Source organism: Talpa occidentalis, unplaced genomic scaffold (genome assembly GCF_014898055.3).
Source record: "Talpa occidentalis isolate TD23 unplaced genomic scaffold, MPIMG_talOcc4v2.1 talOcc4.6, whole genome shotgun sequence".
Lineage (NCBI taxonomy): Eukaryota > Metazoa > Chordata > Mammalia > Eulipotyphla > Talpidae > Talpa > Talpa occidentalis.
In genome coordinates this window covers 5,783,853-5,802,919 of record NW_023604972.1, presented here as the reverse complement: position 1 = coordinate 5,802,919, position 19,067 = coordinate 5,783,853, and the positions used below count along the sequence as shown (strand labels likewise).

General features: G+C 48.9%; 1 protein-coding gene across 3 annotated transcripts in view; it reads right to left on the bottom strand.

Moving 5' to 3' along the window:
• CPEB2 (cytoplasmic polyadenylation element binding protein 2) overlaps positions 1–15,948 on the bottom strand; it is a 57,968-nt gene extending 42,020 nt beyond the window's left edge. The window contains exons 1-4 of one of the 3 annotated variants that reach the window (XM_054688500.1): positions 15,563–15,948; positions 14,212–14,493; positions 13,393–13,482; positions 4,858–4,948 (exon numbers count right to left, since the gene is read on the bottom strand). In XM_054688500.1, coding sequence (XP_054544475.1) covers positions 4,858–4,948; positions 13,393–13,482; positions 14,212–14,433 — 403 coding nt within the window. In that variant the 5' untranslated portion in view covers positions 14,434–14,493; positions 15,563–15,948. The other 2 variants (XM_054688501.1, XM_054688502.1) reach the window with 2 other exon arrangements.
• Between the last annotated feature and the right edge of the window lie 3,119 nt (positions 15,949–19,067).

Below are 19,067 nucleotides of genomic sequence, written 5' to 3'. Positions count from 1 at the left end.
CATGCTGTCTCTCAGAGCTTCACAGTCTTGGTTCAGTTTAAAAGCTCTTAAGCTCAAAAACATAAGAATCTTCACCTAACTAGAGACTTTTAGAAAATTATTCAAGCTTTTTTGTAACTGTACTTCAAAGTTAGAGGGAAAAGGAAAGTGAGAGACAGAGGCAGACTGTTTGGGGCAACCACAATGGCCGAGTGCCTTAGAGAATCCTGGTTTTCTCAGAGATTATCTGCCTTAAAGATTCGTCAGGAGTCTCAGAAAATAGCAATTAACAAGCAAGTAATAAAAGTGACACAATATATGAACACAGGGCAAAACAGTAAACACAACTCCCGAGAGGCAGAGCCGTGCGGACGTGTGCTGCAACCCCCAGGCCTCTACCTCCTCTCCCCAGGCCCTGCACTGGCTCGGGAAAACCGGTAAAGGGCTGGGGCTGACAGAGGCTGCTTCCAAGAACTGTTACAGGAACTGTTTCTCCTACAGTTTTCAAATCAACCTTTACGAGCTGAAGTTAAATTTTTTTTTTTTCATTTGCCCTTACACTTTGCGGGAGGGGTAAGCAAGCTTTCCGTAAAAATGCTTACACAGTAAGACCTTTCTGCAAATCCTGGGGGTAGGCAGGGAAGAGAGTTTAACAATCGTTGTCTTGTTCTTTTGTTTAAAGGGGAATGAACAGACCCACACATACATAAAATCATCAGATTACTGAAGGTAGGTATGCAAATACAAAACTGCAAACAGACAACCACAGCTGACACAGCAGGATTTACTCTGACCATTAAAAGAATCCATATTTGTTTTCCTTTGAAAAGGGAAAAACGGCCATGAATCAAGGCCATCGTTAAGAAAAGGGATGTTAACAGTGAGAAACCTCTGCGGACTAACTCGGCGGGTTGGTCAGGGCCACTGCACACAAGGGCTGCCCAACAAGCCCTGCCAGGATCCGTCTCTGTCAGTTCCTCAGTGGTCACACCCCAGTCCCTGTCTAGCTGCTACTCCCCGGCCCTCTGTGCTGCCCAGGTTTCAGGGCTCACTCCACACCTAAACTAGGGGCACCCTTGGATTCCCACCTAAGTACTTTTTCATCTCCCTACAGAGCAATTCGAGCAGGTCATTTGTATACAGGAGTCCTCACTTTAATGCAGGAGGCAGAGGTTGCTGGAAACTTTACTCAAAACCACAAGTAACTAAAGCAAGGTCCTCAAGTAGCACTTTCTTCAATATCACTGGAAAGACTTCTCTTTCTCTCATTAATATTGTAACAAAATGATGCTGAGTGACATGAATGTTACTAGGAGACCTGCTACGTAGCATATGTACACATTCTATGTGCCCATTACACACGGGGCCACAGGGTGCCTCTCCCCAGGAGCCCGTTTCACACAACGCACGCAGCTGGGCTAGGACCAGGACTCGGGTGGAGGAAAGCACATTCAGAGCTTCACCTCTCTCCATCGCTTCTCATCTCACCCCCAAAAGACCAGACTCTTCCCGCCTGCCATGCCAGACCGAAAAAGCCTTCACGTGGGACAGTGGAGGCTCCCTACTGACTTGCAGACACCAGTGGGGAGGTGAAACAAGCTCTAGAGCACCTGGACCTTGGTGGGCAAGGGGTGGTCCTTCTGCCCTTCACTAACATGCCACTGGTTGTCTGGATTCCAGAGACCCCTTTTTTCTTCCTGACACAACCTCTTTTCCTTTGGAAAAGGGAAAGTGAATGCAAACTTAGCTTCTGCTTTCATGCCAGGGGAAGCCCGCGTCCACACTGGCCTCCAAGGACCCTTGCCTCCTCGCATCCACATCTGAGCAGCAGACCCCTCCCCAGCTGAGCAGCAACGAACCATGCAGCTCTTGGGGTGTCATCACAACTACAGACTCCTGAGGGTAAGTCAAGGGAGACATCCACGCAAGGGCACTTGCAAGCTTCAAGTGTATCACCCCTTCTCAGGGGATCAGTCACCCTGTGGAGAGGCCCACCTGGGCGTGAATCAAGTTCTTCTGCCAACATACCAGTGAGCCATCTTGGAATAGCGCCCACCAGACCCAGTTAAACCGTCACATGACTGCAGGTCTCTGTCTCGATGCTAGCTCACGTGATCCTCAATCAGAACCAACCAGAAGAACAGCTCTGAATTTATTCAAATCCATGGAAATGGTGTGAGATGATGTGTTTATTATTGTCTCAGGTTGTTACATTTAGGGTAATTTGTTACATAGTAGTACATAACTAAAATAACCTCTCTGGGCCTCCCTGGTGGTGCCAGGGGTTATGCACAGCACTGTGAAGCTATCTGCAGCCTCTGCAGCAGGAGTTCCAACCCAGCTGGCCAGGGAGCTGACCCACATGGCGCAGCAGACCTCTCCTGTCTCGCCTGCTGCTCCCCTCAGCAGTGTATTTCAGTCAATCAGCCTGTTCTGTTCCTCACTCTGTCTCTGGTGAATCCTCTCACCCCCTGCACCTTTGGTCTGTACTCCAGTTCTCATATGCATAAATAAATCTTTAAAAAAAAAAAACTCTCATCATTCAAGTTTCTGCAAAATTTTCTAGAAACTTTCACTATCAATATAAAGGGAAACAGGAAATTCACTTAAAAATTTTGCCCTGCAAATTCCCTTCTCATTTTTCAGTGGATCACATAAGGAAGGTGAAGCTGTTTTTTGGGGAAATATGTTAAAGAATTAAGATTCATTTGATTTTCTATGTTTTGGAGAAAAGAAAAAAATTCTGTTAAACAGAGGATAATTTTCTGAGAGGATGAGATGCTGAGAGAGCAGAGATGGGTAGAGGCTGAAGTGCTGGCCTAGAGATCAGGAGGCAGAGAAGGGGGAGGAACCGGGACAGATTTCTTCTCTTCGTTACCTCCTGGCTTTGGCAGAAGATGTGCAAGGCCAAGTGGAGGTGGAGCGATCTGAGGAGGAGAGTGAGGGTGACACTGCGCCACCCAGCACAGAGGAACTGGTTCCAGTAACCAGAAGAGAAAACTAAATGGCAGCTTGTGGCTTTCTGGATAATGGACACAGGTACATGAGGAAGCTGTGCAAGTGCAATCTCCCCTTATTCTATGTAGAGGTTTCTCCAAAGTGCTTGCATTGTATTTCCTCCCATAATGAATGTGGAACATAAAATACTCCAACTCAAACCAGAGCGCTGTCACCGTGATGACTCCCCAATTTCCATGGCCAAGGATAATCTTTCTAACCAAAGAATTTTGAATTCACTTGAGATTTTTTTCCTATGATCAACTTCCTCTTAGCCTTACGCTGCTTCCATTTTCTTTTCCAGATTCCTCTCTTGGTTTCCCTCCACTTTTACTACAACACAGCTAGGAGAAAAGAAGAGAAAAGAAAAAAGAGAGACAGAGCCAATTAAGACTGCTGCAGAGAAAGTTTTCTATTAACATCTTCAAATGACCTATGCAGAGAAGACTTGGAGAAAGAACAACGGAGAACTGGTCATTACCCTGCTAATAGTTAATGGCAACTTTATCTGCTATTAGAGTGATAAGAGTTTTCTTTTTAGAGATGCCACACCGAGAGAAACGTTCATTAACCAGAAAGTGCTGGCTTCTGGTCTCAAACAGGGGATCCAAGACAGATGCCACTGGAACTAGCAGCAAGCCGGTGACAGAGAACAAGACCCCAATGTATCGCTACTCAAAAAACTAGGATGCTTTTGGAAATCTCCTCCCCGCTACCCCCTCTGAAAAGTATAACTTTCTTTATGAGTCTGTGAGAATTACCACAGTCTCACTACATCAATGATCACTAAAGATCCTCGAGCTTCTCGAGCTCCTGAAAAATAAATTAGAAAGACAAAGATACTCCTCTACAAGCAAAATTCAGAAACAGAACAAAACGTTTAGGTATCGGGTCAGTACTGCCAACTGAACCGTGAGCCACCACCTTGCTGCCAACACTGAGGTTCTAGAAGTTTTTATACTAAATCTGGCCAGGGAGTTCTTATTTGGCTTTCTAGAATTAAACATGTAGAAAGTTTACAGAGCAATCCATAGTTTCAGTTCAGAGAAAGATCCCGAGCCAGCACCCCTCGCAGAGCTGCTCCTGACTGCTGGCCACAGGGACGACGCAGGGGCGAGCGTGCTGCCGTCCTAAGCTGCCAAGGTCAGGATAACTTATCCTGATGGCGCATGGATAACTACGACCTCTCAGCACTCAAGGTCACAGTCTGCTGGATTTTCACTGCTAATATAAAAGGCAATGATATATATATATATAGTATAAAGAAATGTAAAACCTTTACTAGCAGGCGTGTCTTAAGTGAAAGCAGGTGTGCTAATGGGCTTTCTGCAGACACATTTAACATTAACACTAACATCCTAAGATCTCTGGGGCTGATTCTTGGTTTCATTTTGCCTCAATTTTTAAGACAGGCTATTCTCTACTTCAGAGAAGCTACTATAAAATGTTCTCTCCCAAACTCTAAGACATGACAACAGGAGGCATATAAAGTAGTTAACCTCAGTAAGTGGAGGTTGTTATTACCCCAAGCTGTGAATGCATGGGCTTCAAGGAGTTTTTAAAAATATTTCCACAGTTGGTAAGAGTTCTAGAAAAGTGACTGTTATACAATTTTAGATACACATTTTTTACCCTTTGGTTATCCGCCGAATGTCTCTAAACAGTGGCTTTTTCTTAAATTACAAGTCAAGAGAGACAGGTCTACATTTCTCTCTGTGTAAATCTAAATAATAAGCCACAAAGGAAACAGTATGGAATTTCACAAAAACAACGGTTGTTACTAACAAGGTAACATAGGTGCTCCTTAAAGCTCATTTTCATATAAATGGTAATAAGCAGACAAACTGGTGGATGACAATTTTTTTTTCTAAAATCACCTACCCTTTAGAGGATCATGCTCTGCTCTCATAATATCAATGAGGGAATTTTCCAGAGAGTGCATATTCAAACTGTCATACATTCGACTTCGATCCTGAAAGAGAAGGAAAAAAAGACTCTATAATCTATGCAATATTTTCAAAAAAAAACAATAATGTACCATCCAAATCTCTTTACATAAAGCAGAACATCTTATTAATACTATTATTAATCAGCTTGTATCCCAACATAATAGCAATAACTAAGGATCTTATGCATTAGAGGACAACACATATAATACAGATATCTCCAAAATCATATTAAACATAATCTCATTTCATTGGCAGTATTAAAGCAAGACAGTAAAAATATTTTTATTATCATTCTTGACTCACAAAGATTCTAAAAATGCTATATACACAGAAAGCATTTTCAGTGATTTAACTTCTAAAATTTTTGTACATATATTTAGGAAGCTAGAAACTGGCAGTTGAATAAGTATGAGGGGAAAAAGGACTTAATTCTGTCATTGCACCATACTTTAAACATCTACCAAACATGTAAATTATTTGACTCATCCAAAATTTCCCCACAACAATGAATGCAAAAACATACAGTAAAGATTAAAAACATGAAACGCTAGTATCGGAACAAAGATGAACACCCTATAGCTCTCCGAATTCCTTACTACTCATCTTCATTTTTAAATTTAAACCCTTCCTCCTTCCAGCCTCCTGCAAAAAAGGCAGGTGGGTGAGGAGAGGGGAAAGCTGTCTGGTCTGGGCCAGTCCCCACCCCAGCATTCTCAGAACAAGGCTGTGTGTAGTCAGCAGGCTTGCTGACTGAATGTGAAGCCCCCAACTTGCTTACTAGGGAGAATCTGACTCTTGGAACACTCATGAAGTGAATCTGTTTTCAGCTTAACACACACTCAAGGTACTTGTATACAGGGAACAATCACAGCAAGCTCTGGCCCACGCCAACCAATTCCTCTGGGAGTCTTTTCCAAAAATATGTCAGTACTAACCCCACCCATGAGAGAGCGCATGGGCGTGAGCGAGCACATGCATTTGTACAAGTGTGGGTAGAGGTGGGAGTGGCAGGCAAGCTATTTTTCACTCTCAGAAAATGATTAGCACAAAAAAAAAAAAAAAAAAAAGGAAAGAATCATGAAAGTAGGGAAAAAAGTCTCCACGGAAACCACAATTAGGCACTTCTTAATCTGGGTCCATGAGCTTCAACAAAGACCAAAAAGGCTCAGATCATACTGACACTCTGTGTGCACAAGTGCACACCCCTGCCACACAGACACTTTTTTCTGAAGAAAGGTTTGATGGCTTTTATCAGTTTCCAAAAGGGCCCACAATGCAGACAAGATCCAGAATCAGTGTTTTAGAAAGAATAAAAACATAAGCAGTTTTCCTGAAAATACACTGATTTCCTCTACTTTGACGTTTAAATTGTGCTTTTTGAGTTTTTTAAGGCTAGGGATCCAGAATCAGTATTGCAGACTAAGCAAGTTGCTGACAAGGAATTAAAAGTATGAAAATACTGGATGATGAAAAGAAGGCTGGGCCCGCAGCTCTCACTCCAGCTCCATCACCAGTCGCTTGCTTTGGCACCCCAACTTATTCTGACTTAAAGATCCCTGAGGTCTACACAGCACAACAGTCAGAAAGGGAGGTTCCCTAGAATAGTGACCCTGATTGGCGAGAGTCTCAGATAATCACTGAGCTAGAAAAGGTTCTAAAAGTTGAGGTTCAGAATCCTCGGGAAGGCCTGATAAATACACTCAGACTGCTGAGCCCATCGCAGGGTCTGATTCAGCAGGTGTGTGGTGGGCCCTGGGCTTCTCCCTTCCAACAAGTCAGATGTGGAGGCTGCTGGTCCAGAGACCTCACTTAAGGAAGCACTTAAGTGAGATGAGATGCTTCATCCTGAGTAAGTTACTAAACTTCTTTATACTGGTTCCATTTCACGAAAATAATTATGCCAGACAACTAGAAATCTGCTTTAAAAATAACCCACTTTAAAATCCTAACCAAAATCCACTTCGTAGACAGAATAAAAATCCAAGTACTGCATAAGAAATGTAAGAAAGCTAGAATAGAGACCAGCAAGTCCCTTGAGTAAGAATGACAGCCACTATCCTTGGCTCATAACTAATTTACTGACTTTCCTCTTTCACTGACCGTCCAAGTTCATAAGGGATAGGGATCTTCTAATTATGGAGGATCACTAGCTCTCAAATGTTTGCTGAATGACTAGTACTTTATATCTCTACCATAAAAACTTTGCAAAAATGTTGAGGTTGAGCTCTGTGAGGATAAAGACTATTGTTTAAGCAGGGTAACTACAAAGAATATTAGGCCGGCTCAGAATCCTCCATGCAACAGGTTCTTCAATGCCATCTGACTAGGCTGAGGTAGGTAGCAGGCATTAATGAGGTCCTGCTTGTGACCTGGATTTCCGACTTTCTTTCATACAATAAAAGACTAAGTGTTACTGTATTCAAAGTTTCAAGATGTATTTAAACAGAATTATAAAAAATGTGAACTATCAGGATAAAATCTGTTCACGAAAAAGGCAAAAAACCTCAGCAGATATGCTTTATTATGCATTTCCTAGGAGTGTATTAGATGTACTTACAATCTTACTTCCCCAACGTTACTGCAGAGTAGAATACATATATAAAGCAAGTATATGCATATGGTTATAGTTCAGGGCTATCTTCCTAGGCTGATATTTTCTGAGCTGAATCAGATTTTGTCCCATCTTCAGTCACCCTATGAACTTACTTTGTGGTGACAATTATCACCACTTTATTTTTGGCCACTCTCTATCTCCATTCCAAGGAGTGTCCCCTCCCCTTGAGGGCACAGTAAAGTTAATGGAGTAATTCTACATACACTGCCAATGGGTCACGGATAATATTTACAGGAAGAAGGGGAAAAATACAAGTAAGAGATGCAATAAATAGCAGTGAGCACTCTTAGATCAACTCTGAGGTTGTTATTCAACAAAGCTGCAGGTATTAACTTTGTCTTCATTACCGACCCAACTGAATGAATTTATACATACACATAAGTGAGATGCCCACTGCTGAAGCCCCTTGTCCTCCATTCCATAGCAAGTATTTCCTTGTGAAACAAACTGACTTTAGCAAAGATGACAGCAAAGCCATTTAAACATTTAGCTTAGTTCCACTTTGTAATGCATCAGCTGCATCCCACGTGACTTTTAAAGCACGAAACACCAAATAGTTTTCAGCAGGCAAAGAGCTCATGACATCTCAAAACTGCTCTCTATATTTTAATGGCATCTATAGGTCCATGTGCAAAAATACAGAAAATTCCATGAAGTAAAGCACGGAAATTAAAATAGGAGTTCTGAAAATAGAAACAAACCCAATAATGAAACACTCAAACACTCAAACAAAAATAGGGAAATTTGAAAAAAACTGTATTCATGCAACTGCCATGGTTTTAAAACTACAATGGAAATTCTGGAACAATGATAAGTAACCATAAACACAGCACTACTGGTCAGCATCAACAGCCATGGAAAACCACAGTGATGTAACTTACATTTATAACTAGCTCATGGCTATTTCAGAACGGCTAGGATAGCTCACAAAAATTAAGAAATTCTGTTAAGAAAAAGCTTACCCCAATCTGCTGTGAATATGAAAACTACCTGGCAAAGAACCAACTAAGTGGGTTGATTACAAAGTCTGACAACAATGAACAGGCCTGTATCTGAACACTTTGGGAGAGAAACGATTATCTCTTACATCCAGACATTTGTCACAAAGACTTAGAGAAGCGACAGTAAGATCCTAGAAAGATTTTAAAAAATACAGAAAAAGCAAAGCAATGCTAATTGGAGAGAGAATAATCTGAAAAAAAGTTCATGAACACCGAAAAATAAATAGGCAGGTCAACAACAATATTAAAATCAGTACATCAAACGAGGATGTGGAGAAAAAGGAACTCTCCTGCACTGCTGGTGGGAGTGCAAAATGGTCCAACCACTATGGAGAGCTGTGTGGAGATTTCTTGACCTACTAAAGATAGAGCTTCCATATGATCCAACAACTCCACTCCTAGGTATTTACCCAAAGGACACAGAAACATTAATTCAAAAGGGCACCTGCACCCCCATGTTTACAGCAGCACTGTTTATAATAGCTAAGCTATGGAAACCACCCAAATGCCCAAAAACAGATGACTGAATCAAGAAGATGTGGTCCATATACACCATGGAATATTACTCAGCAATCAAAAAGGATAAACTCATGCATTTTGCAGCAACATGGATGGCGCTGGAAGGGATCATGCTCAGTGAAATAAGCCAGAAAGAAAAAGAAAAATACCGGATGGTCTCACTCATAGCAGGAGTTTAGAAAACCTAAATAAGGGACCAGGAAAAAAGACTAATTGCAATAAAGTAAAAATCAAAATCAACCAGCAATTATAGACCAGAGACACACTACAGTGGGGGGTAGGGGGAGGAGAAGAGGGATTAGGGTCAGAAAAAGGGGGTGGGAATTGTATGGGGAATATAACCAAAATGAAAATGCATACATTATGCAAAAATGAAAAACGATGTAAGAATTATACAAAATAATGTATTAAAAAAGGAACTCAAACTTAATTAAAAAGAAACTTTTAGGGGATGTTTTATCTTTGATGACAGTTAAGATCCTATCACAGAAAAACTCATCAAAACATAGAAAATGTTCTATTTCAAAAGAAGTAATCAAAGTACACACTTTTCCTCTTGACAATGAAGTATTCTCCGAAAGGAAAAGTTTTGAGCTGAATTATGGTGCCACCCGGTATCTTCATCTTAAAAAACGATGTTTGAACATGTTTCTGCCTAAGCAGAAAGAGGAACTTCTTGTCATTTGTTTGTGGATAGTTCTCTAATTCTTGCTTAAAAACAAAACAAAGTTGCACTAATATAGTCCTCGAGTTCAGATGCTGCCCACAGGCTCCGGGTTACACAGCTGTGGCGGCGCGCCCGAGTGAGCAGCGGGCGCCCCTTGGCCCCCACGCCCCGCTGCCCTCCTGTCCACCTCAGGCCCCTTCACCCCCTGGACTTTCACCTTCTCCATGCAGAGAACAGCGGAGTCCACAACACAGCCCCAGGGGTCATAAAGAAAAGTCCTTTTACGTAATACGGAGCTCTTGAATTCCTTTGGTATTCCGAACCTCGACAGACTATGACCACAGTGATCCTGAAAAACATGTATTTAGTTTGTAAAAGGCCTCAATGGCTAAAGCTATTCTAGTATCCACAAGGAGTAAAGAAAAACGGAAAGGCAAGTAGAAAATGTTTGGTGTGAGAATGTCTCGCACACAATCAGAGAACGAGACAGGACAAGAAGCAGGAAGAAGAGTCCCCGCCCCTCAGCAGTCTCTCAGAGCTCCACTCCCTCCTCCTCGGTAGGTCTAACCGTGTGGTGAGGACAGATGTCCCAGGAGCTCATCTGGTGTCAGAGCCACAGCCGAAGGAATGCTTTATTAAATGAAAAATCGGCCTTGGCCCCTTACTATCGATTAACTTTTGTGTGAGGTGAGTAAAGACTACCAAATTATAATCCTTTTCTGAGACTGATCCCTGTATTATCACGTATTTACATGTAACAGTTATTTTCTGATCTTCAGTATCTTCAAGTAATTCATGGTAGCTTATGTCACATCAACTCAAGAACTGCAGGCAGAAGTTCCTTGAGACAAAAATCTAGTATGTTGACAATCTCTCAGCTCCAAGCCAGGCCGGCACCCAGCATAGTCTTCACAGCTACTGTTTTAAAGGTGTGACGATGCTGTGTTTACAAAACACTGATGCACCATATGTTAACTGGTAATAACCTCAGCTGCTAGCACACTCGCTCTATGATTTAATATATTCACGAATTAATAAGATACTGTAACCTTAAAGTCTAATTGCAGATTCAATTTCAAGTTAATTTAGAATTCACACTCTTAAGTGTGATTTCTTAGAAGGATAACTAGTTAATAGTGTTTAAAAGAAAAGTACTTCTTAGCCTTAAGCAATTAACACTGACATTAATATCTATTGTAAGTGTCAGAAATATGCATCACAATTTACACTTGTTCTTAAAAAGTTTTAAATTTAAAGTTTTTCCAGAAAGAGTAGCTTATTTAAAATAAGGAAATGCCAACCTAAAAATTTTTACATACAACTGAAAGAAAAACAATCTACAAAACTATTTCCTTCCATAAACTGCATTACAAGTTCAGCTCTTGGTATCCAGACACAAGAATTAAGATTTCAATTCTAGAATTTTGTTTTTCATATCTATAATGTGAAATAAATTTGAGACTAAAGAAAATAAAGTTAGATGTTTTAAAATAACATTTTAAATAAAGTTCGTTAAAATACTATGCATGATAAAAGAATCAGAAATGAAAGTAACATTCCCAAGTATTTATGTGCTTGAGTATTTTCTGTACTTTTAACTTGTCCAAATAGCAAGGACCTACCCAAAAGCTTAACATACCAATAGCAGTTTGTAGCTGTTGCTGTATTTTGAAGAACCTTAACTTCAAATACCTCAACCTTTTATGGAAAGTTAGAAACACGGAACGAATTTTGCATAATAAGCACCCTTAGGGTGCTCCAAGGAAACCTCAACATTACTTTCAGTATCAGCTGGGAGGTCATATACTGTACCTGCCCTGCCCCCAGCAGACCTGTGTACTCAGGGGAGGACAGACTGTGACTGACACAGACCAAAGCTGGCTGGGAAGGCCCCGCATGACCAACTTCAAGGTCCTCCTTTTATAAAGAAACTTTTTCCAGAGAGAGGAAAGCTCCTAACTGTGCCATCCAAAGTCACAAAGAGTCGCTGAGGAAGAGGGACATCATGTTTCACATCTTCTAGCTCTTTCTAGTTCACATTACTTTCCTTTCTTTTTTTCCTTTTTACCACTCTCTTTAACTTGATCACATCCCATATCTGGTTCAAAAGTCCTTATGCCAATGTTTCAGCAGTTTACCAAAAAAGATACTTTAAGCACAAAAATTCTTCTCCCCAACCCCCTAGCGTATGCAATGGGCATAAGCCCAGGGGCTCCCATTGGGATCTAAGTGGAGGCGGGGAGGCCTTTGGTGCGGGTGGCCCCGGCACTCTGCAGGCCCAGCCTGAACGTGTCCCTGTGCTCCGTGCCTCTGTGCGCTCCCTGGCCTCCGCCAGCTAACTGCACACATGCTCCCAAGCACAGGCCCTGGAAGGCAGCCAGTCCATCCTGTGTCTTCGCTGCAGGTACCTCCCTCTCCCACAGGCATCCCCCTTGCTTCTTCCTCACATGCTCTCCCATAATTGTCTTTTCCTCCCTAGAAACATGTCCCTTGCCATCTTCAAAACAATTACTGTAAGTTTCCTCTCTCACCACACCCTCTCCGAGGCATGCACATGTTCAACTTGAGTAACATAAAGGTGCTGGCATAAACGAGCCAGAGTGGAGGAAAGAGTAAGAAAGAGATGCGTAACCAGTTCATATCAACAAGATGATAAATACAAACTGCACGCGTGAACTACTTATTTCTAAGTGGAGGTCCAGGGCGTCCTTCCTCGATACATAGGGAGGCCTCGTCTCAAACAACTGCTAATGGGTCACTGCTAACCTCCAGACTAGAAGGAGATTTACAGAGGTATTATGTATTTACCCAGTCCTTACTCCTAACCACCAGGGAAGGGCCACTGCCAAGGTTGAGGAGCCCCAGACCGGCTCCTCTGCCACGCCCAGTGTGGAGGTGCGTTCGACTCGGCTCTGTGCTAAGGAAGCCTCACGTGTGAGGACTAAGTTTGCTATTAGTCCACTAACAATTCTCATCCTCTGGCACTCAGTCTGCATTCGGTATTAGTCTGCAGAGAGGAGGTTTGTAACCACAACGTGCTTGAAAAACAATTGATTAAGAGACTCCCAGCTTTCCGACTCAGGGTTTTTCCATAGGAAACTAATCACTTAGAAGAAGCTGATATACGAAAGCAGTAACAAAATTTAGAATAAAGAAATAATACTATTACCATAAAGTTTTAGATGAAGGTGAAGAAAACTAAACGAACATAGCGCTTTTTAAGAAATATATCCCAAGACAAATACAGATTTCATGTTAAAAGTTTACTAAAAGATTCTGCAAAATATTAGTGAAATATGAAGTCGGATGTCAAGTAAACATAGGATTTTGTATCTAAATGCAAATAATTCTGGAGGAAGATTGAATCTATTCAGTTTGACTGATGTTTAAAGTTAGGTGCTCTTGAATACTTCATTCTTTTTCCACACGCAAATTTATGATGTTTTGGAAAGATAAAATGATTATGAACTACTTTTGAATTTGGAAAGGAAGCATTTCACATTTAAATAGTTTAAGTCAAGTGACACTTAAAAAATAAATTGCTTTAATGCACTGACATATGTTTAAAGAGGTATCAATGAAAGTGAATCATAAATAAATCCTGTTCATAATATAAATACTAAACTCCTGGTCAAAATCCTGAAGAACAGCCACTGTGCAGCCTACCTGGTCTATTCTGGAGGCTCCGGCTGCAGTGCACCAACTATCTTGGAGTGAATCTGAGCCCCAAGCTGGCAACTGCAAACTAGATCTCACCTTCAATAGCATAGAAGTTTTCATCAGAAATAAGCAGTTCTCTTTCCCATACCCGCCCCCCCAAAAAGGAAGAAAACAAAAACAATCAAAGGTCTATCTTGCATCTTTGTTCCACCTTCTATAGGTCTTAGAAAAAAATCTAATTCTAAATAGTCATAAGAAACTTCATTAACCTGTAATCTCAACAAACTATTAAAAGGCCTGAAAAAATGTCTAGTGATGATAACCGTTAGTCCACTTTTAGACAAAAGGTCACTGAACCAGTGAAGACGAATTTTAATTTGACGTAAAAGGCCCAAATATTCGGGGTCATCACCACAGCTGTACCAAGTATATTCTAATATACATACAGTCCATCAGAATCAGATCTATGCATAATTATGAAGACTTTAAAATTTTGTTGTACTGTAGGAAAAACTCATTTTGGGGGTCAAAGAGTAATAAGGCATTCCCCAGGAGTTGCCAATTAAAAGCTTCAATGTGTATTTAAGAAAATACAGCCGATTTTCTACCGGTTGTGAAGCTTATTTGCTACTGGTGCTTAGAGGATTCCTTACAGTCTCATTTTTTTCCTACGCAGGTATTTTATCCTTTGATAATTAAATTCTATACCTACAAACTACAACTTTTTTTGAATACACTGATTTTACCACATGCTACCACCACCTAAACTCCTCCTCCTCTGAAAGATTAACATTAGAAACAAAGCCACTTACATACCGTTCTTACCTGCAAGGGTAAGAGTGTATTACTATTGTTGTCTGTTCTGAACACATTGTCTTCAATCCACGATTTGGGAGTCAGTGATGGAGTGGAGCGAGTAAATTTCGGCGGTGCTATGACATTACCAGAAAATGGTTTCTTCAATGGCGATATCTGATTCATAGTTCCTGGCATGCCCATGTTTCCAGTTCTGCGATGATCTCTGCCATGCACTGCTCCCCACGACATGCTTCCACTGCCCCAGCCGCTGCTCTGGTGGTTGCTCCAAGGAGACTGTTTCAGAAGAGGCTGGGGAAAACACAGGGATTTACACTGGAGGCATTTAAGGAGTTTCTAATTCCCATCCGTGTTTTAGACCTGAGCTAAAAATTGACATGACCTTAAAAAAATGAAATACACAGGAGCAACAGAATATACTGTGACTAGTTTACAAAAAGCGATAGGCTTGAGATCTTGCTATTTGAAAACATATTCATGTAGTGCTAGGTGAATTTTCATACTCTTGTCTACTACGAACCATAAGGAATCAAGCAGCTATTTCAGGACAATCACTGAACTAGAACCACGCTGTGACGTTTTTCCCCTTCAGATGAAAAAAAAAAATATTTACTTCTAAATTGAAATTAATTTTGAAGATCCTTGAAGATATCACCTAAATCGTGCTCTTAAAGCTACTACACTCTGCTAGGCAGAGAGATAGCCCAGAATATGGTCTTTACCAATTCAATGTCCCACCCATGGTGAAGTACTTAGACTAAGTTTTCTAGATAACCTGTACCACTGCAAACATGGGTCATGATCACATCTGGCAGTATTCTCTTGCACAAATTAAACAACTTTTTGGGGGGGATAGGAACAGTATAGGAAATGTCTTTTTTTTTTTTTTTTTGCATTGTTCACGCATCTAAAATATTTTATTTCCATTGTTGTATAATTTCTTTAAAGGGTTTTGTTTTTATTCCACTTAATCACCCATGAACTATTAAGCAATTATCTGATGTAACCCATAGGTGGATCCACTCAAGATAAACAACTGGATGCTTTGATGAGCCTGGTAGAGATCTTAATATTGTAAGTCTCCAATAAGCTGATTCGTTTTCAAAAGTAAATTATATTCTAAACGAGAACCATGGCAAGAAAAGTCAAGTCATCAAAGAATAGAAAACCCACCAAGAGACTATAATTGTAGGTTTTTTAGAAGGACGACCTGCGAGCCATTACGTTCTCAGTAAGTTTCTATACGCTTGAATAGTTTTGTGCCCATAGCTAACCAAAGAAGTGTGGACATTCGGAGACAAGTCAATAACCTCACACTCCTGACAAACCTGCTTCCTACAAGACAATTAAAAAGAAACACCTGATCTGCACCGCCTGTTTTTTCAGACGTATTTAAGTGCTGGCATCACCACCAACAGGCGCGTCTCCTATTCTCTCCACACAGCTCGGAACACGCAGGGCTAAGGGGTCAGGGACGCATTTCTCCATTCTCCAGGGCCTGACTTTCCTCGCTGACACTGTGCCCAGTTCTCCAGGGACCCCAAACGCCACACGACAGCCGCGTGGCCTCTCGTGCTCCCCGCTAGACCGTCTTTTCACAAGAAGCCGCGCACAGTCCACGGGGACCTGTGCCGGGTCCCCCACTAACCTAGACCCCGCAACCCCTAGAGCTCAAACCCTGCGACACAAAAGACAGTTGTTGCTCAAGATGATGCAAATCACGGAGGAGCGGGACATTATTTCAACCCCCCCCACCCCCCGCTTGCATCTGTGCCGGCCGAGCTCTCCTTTCTCGGGGAGACGCCGGCGAGCCCCCCAACTGCTGCTCTGGCCCATACGCGCGCGGCTCCCCGGCCCGGGCAGCGCCGCCGCCCCGCAGACCGGCCTCGGGAACTTGAACTGGTCAACGGAAAAGTTACAGGCGGGGCGGGCGCGGCCATGGTCCAGCCCCGGCCTCTCTCCCACCCCGTGGGCCGGGGCCCCAGGCGCGATCGCCCCCAAAGCTGCCCGCGCCCCAGCAGAACCCGCGGGCGCGCCTCGGGTCCGGGGCCGCCTCGAGGGCCCCGGGGCGCGGACCCTGCCGGGAGGCCACGGCCCCCGCCCCCGTAATCCAGACCCGGGTCAGGCCGCCCCAACGCCCCGAAGCCCCGCTCCGGGGGAGACACCGCTCCCAGCACCGGGGCGGCCTCCGGGACTCCCGCGACGCCGCTCCCGACACCGGGGGACCCGGCCCGGGGCTGGGGCGCGGGCGCCGTCGGGACCCGCTGGGCGGCGGGTGACAGCGGGTTGGGGGGGGCACCCCAGGCCCCCGCCCGCGCGCCCCCTGGACGCCGGCGGGGTCCGGGCTCCCCCCCCGCCGCGGGCCTCGGCCCCGGCCCAAGTTCGCTGCCCACGGCCCCGCTCCTCCGAGGGGCTCATGGGGGGCTCGAGGAGGGGGTGCCGCGGGCTCGAGGGGCGCCCGGGCTCGAGGATCGGGGGGCTTAAGGGGGAGTGCCGAGGACTCGGGGCTCGAGGGCGCCCGGGCTCGAGGATGGGGGGCTCGAGGTCGGGGGCTCGAGGATGGGGGGCGCCCGGGCTCGGGGGGCTCGCGGCCTCGGGGGGCCCGGGGGGCCCGGGGCCCGCGCCTACCTGGTGGTGGCCGAGCGCGCTGCGCGGCGGCAGGAAGGCGGCGGCCGCGGGGTGCGGCGGCTGCAGCTGCGGGCTGACGGGCGAGCGGCGGCTGGGCGGCGGCGGCGGGGCGGCGGCGGGCGGCGCGGGGAGGCCGAGCGCGGGCGGCGCGGGCCCCGCGGGCGCCGCGAAGGGGCCGCCGCCGGGGCCGCCCGCGCCGCCGAAGCCGCCGCCGCCCGCCGCGCCGCCGAGCCCCGCGCAGCCGTGCGGCGCGACGGGCGCGAAGCCGGGGAAGAAGGCCGGGCCGGCGGGCGCGGGCAGCCCCGCGTAGAAGCCGCCGTCCGCGTCGGGGCTGGGCAGCGCGGGGCTCCCCGCGGCGCGGCGGCGGCGGCGGCGGGCGGCCCGGGCGGCGGCGGCGGCGGCTGCTGGGGCGGCGGCGGCGGCGGCGGCGGCGGCGGGGGCGGCGACGCGGCGGGCACCGGCCAGGGCGCGCCGAAGCCGGGCAGCGGCGGCGACGCGGAGCCGCCGCCCCCCGCGCCGCCGGGCGGCCCCGCGCCGCCGCCCGCGCCGCCGCCGCCGGCGCCCGGGAGCGGCAGGTCGGGGCTCTGCAGGCTGCCGAAGGCGCCCGCGCCCAGCGCCCCGCCGGGCAGCAGCGGGCCGGGGCTGCCGAGCAGCGGGCGGTTCGCGGGCTCCATGGCGCCCGGCGCGGGGCTCAGCGGCGGCGGCGGCGCGGGGGCCAGGCCCGCATGGGGCGCGGCCGCGCCGGGGCCGGGGCCGGGGCCGGGGCGGGGCGGGGCGGGCGGCCGGGCGTCCGGGGCGCGGGCGCGGCGCGGCTGGCTGCTCGGCGGCGGCGGCCGCGGACTGAGGGCCCGCGGGGAGGCGGCGCGGCGGCGGCGGGGGGCGGGCGCGGGGGCGGGGAGCGGCGGGCCCGGCGGGGCGTCCGGGGCGGGCGGGGGGCGGGTCGCGCTCGCGCCGGGCCGCGGCGGGGGGCGGCTCCGCGGCCGCCGGCGGGGTCGGGCCGGGCCGCCGCCGCTCGGCCGGCCGGCTCGGCGGGGGCGCGGCGCGCGCGGCGGGGGCGCCGGCCGGGGGGGCCGCGCCGGGCGGGGCGGGCTCGGGGCGGGGGGCCGGCCACGGCGCGGGCGCGAGCGGCCCGAAGGGCGGGGCGGCGGCGCGCGGGGCGTCGGGCCGGGGCGCCCCGCCGCGGAGCCGGGCGCCGGGGCTGCCGGGGCGGAGCGGGCCGGCCGGCAGCAGCCCCAGGCCGAGGTCCCTCATGGGCGGCGGCGGCGGCGGGCGGCGGGCGGGCGGGCGCGGCGGCGGCGGGCGGGGCGGCGGGACGGCAGCGGGGCTGGACCGCGGCGCCGCCGCCCCTCGCGGCGGTCACCGCCGCCTCCCGAGACCGGCTCGGGCGCCGCCGCCCCGCCGCCCGCCGCTTAAGAAGCCGGAACGTGCGTCAGCGCCACCTCACAATCGCGCCGCCCCCCGCGGGGCGTCCCGGCACGCGCGAGCGCGAGGCCGCCGCGCCCCCGCGCCCCGCGCGCGCCCGCCCCGCCCCGCCCCTCGCGGCGCGGCCGGCTCGGGCGGGGGCGCGCGGGCGCGAGCGGCGCGTCCCCGGGGCCCGGCCGGCGCCCCCGGCCCGGGGAGGGTGGCGGGGCCGGCGCGCGGCCGACGGGGTGGGAGCCGGGGCGCGCGCACCAGCGCGCACGCGCACGCTCGCGCAGTCGCGCGGGCGGCGCGGACCGTTCCTGGGCAACCGCCCCTCCCGCGCGGGGTGCGCGCCCCGCCCGGCGCGCCGCCGCCCCTCGCCGCCCCAGGAGGCGCCCCCCGGGGACCCGGGCTCACTCCCCGGGCGGGCCGGGGCACGAGGAGCCCCGCGAGCTGGAGGGGGCGCCCCCGGGCCGCGCGCCGTTCCCCGCGCCCCCCGCGCGCCCCGGGCCTGGACGGGCGCCCGCGCGGCTCTGCGGCTCCGCCGACGGCCCGGCCCCGCGCCCCGGACAGCGCCCCGGCCTCGCCCCTCCGCGAGCCGCGCCCCTGCCGCAGCGCGGGGCGTCCCCCCGCGGGCCGAGCCCTGCGCCCCGGCGCGTCGCGGGCGGCCCGGCCCGGGCGCCCCAGGCGCGGCCCCCACGGGGCTCGCGGGCGGTGCGCGCCGGCCTCGGGCCGGTTCCGGGGAGCCCGCGGCCCTCCGGTTCCCCGCGTCCTGCCGGCGCCCACGTGCGGCCGCCGCTGCCGGGGTGTCCCCGCCCGGGCGCCCCGCGGTTCCA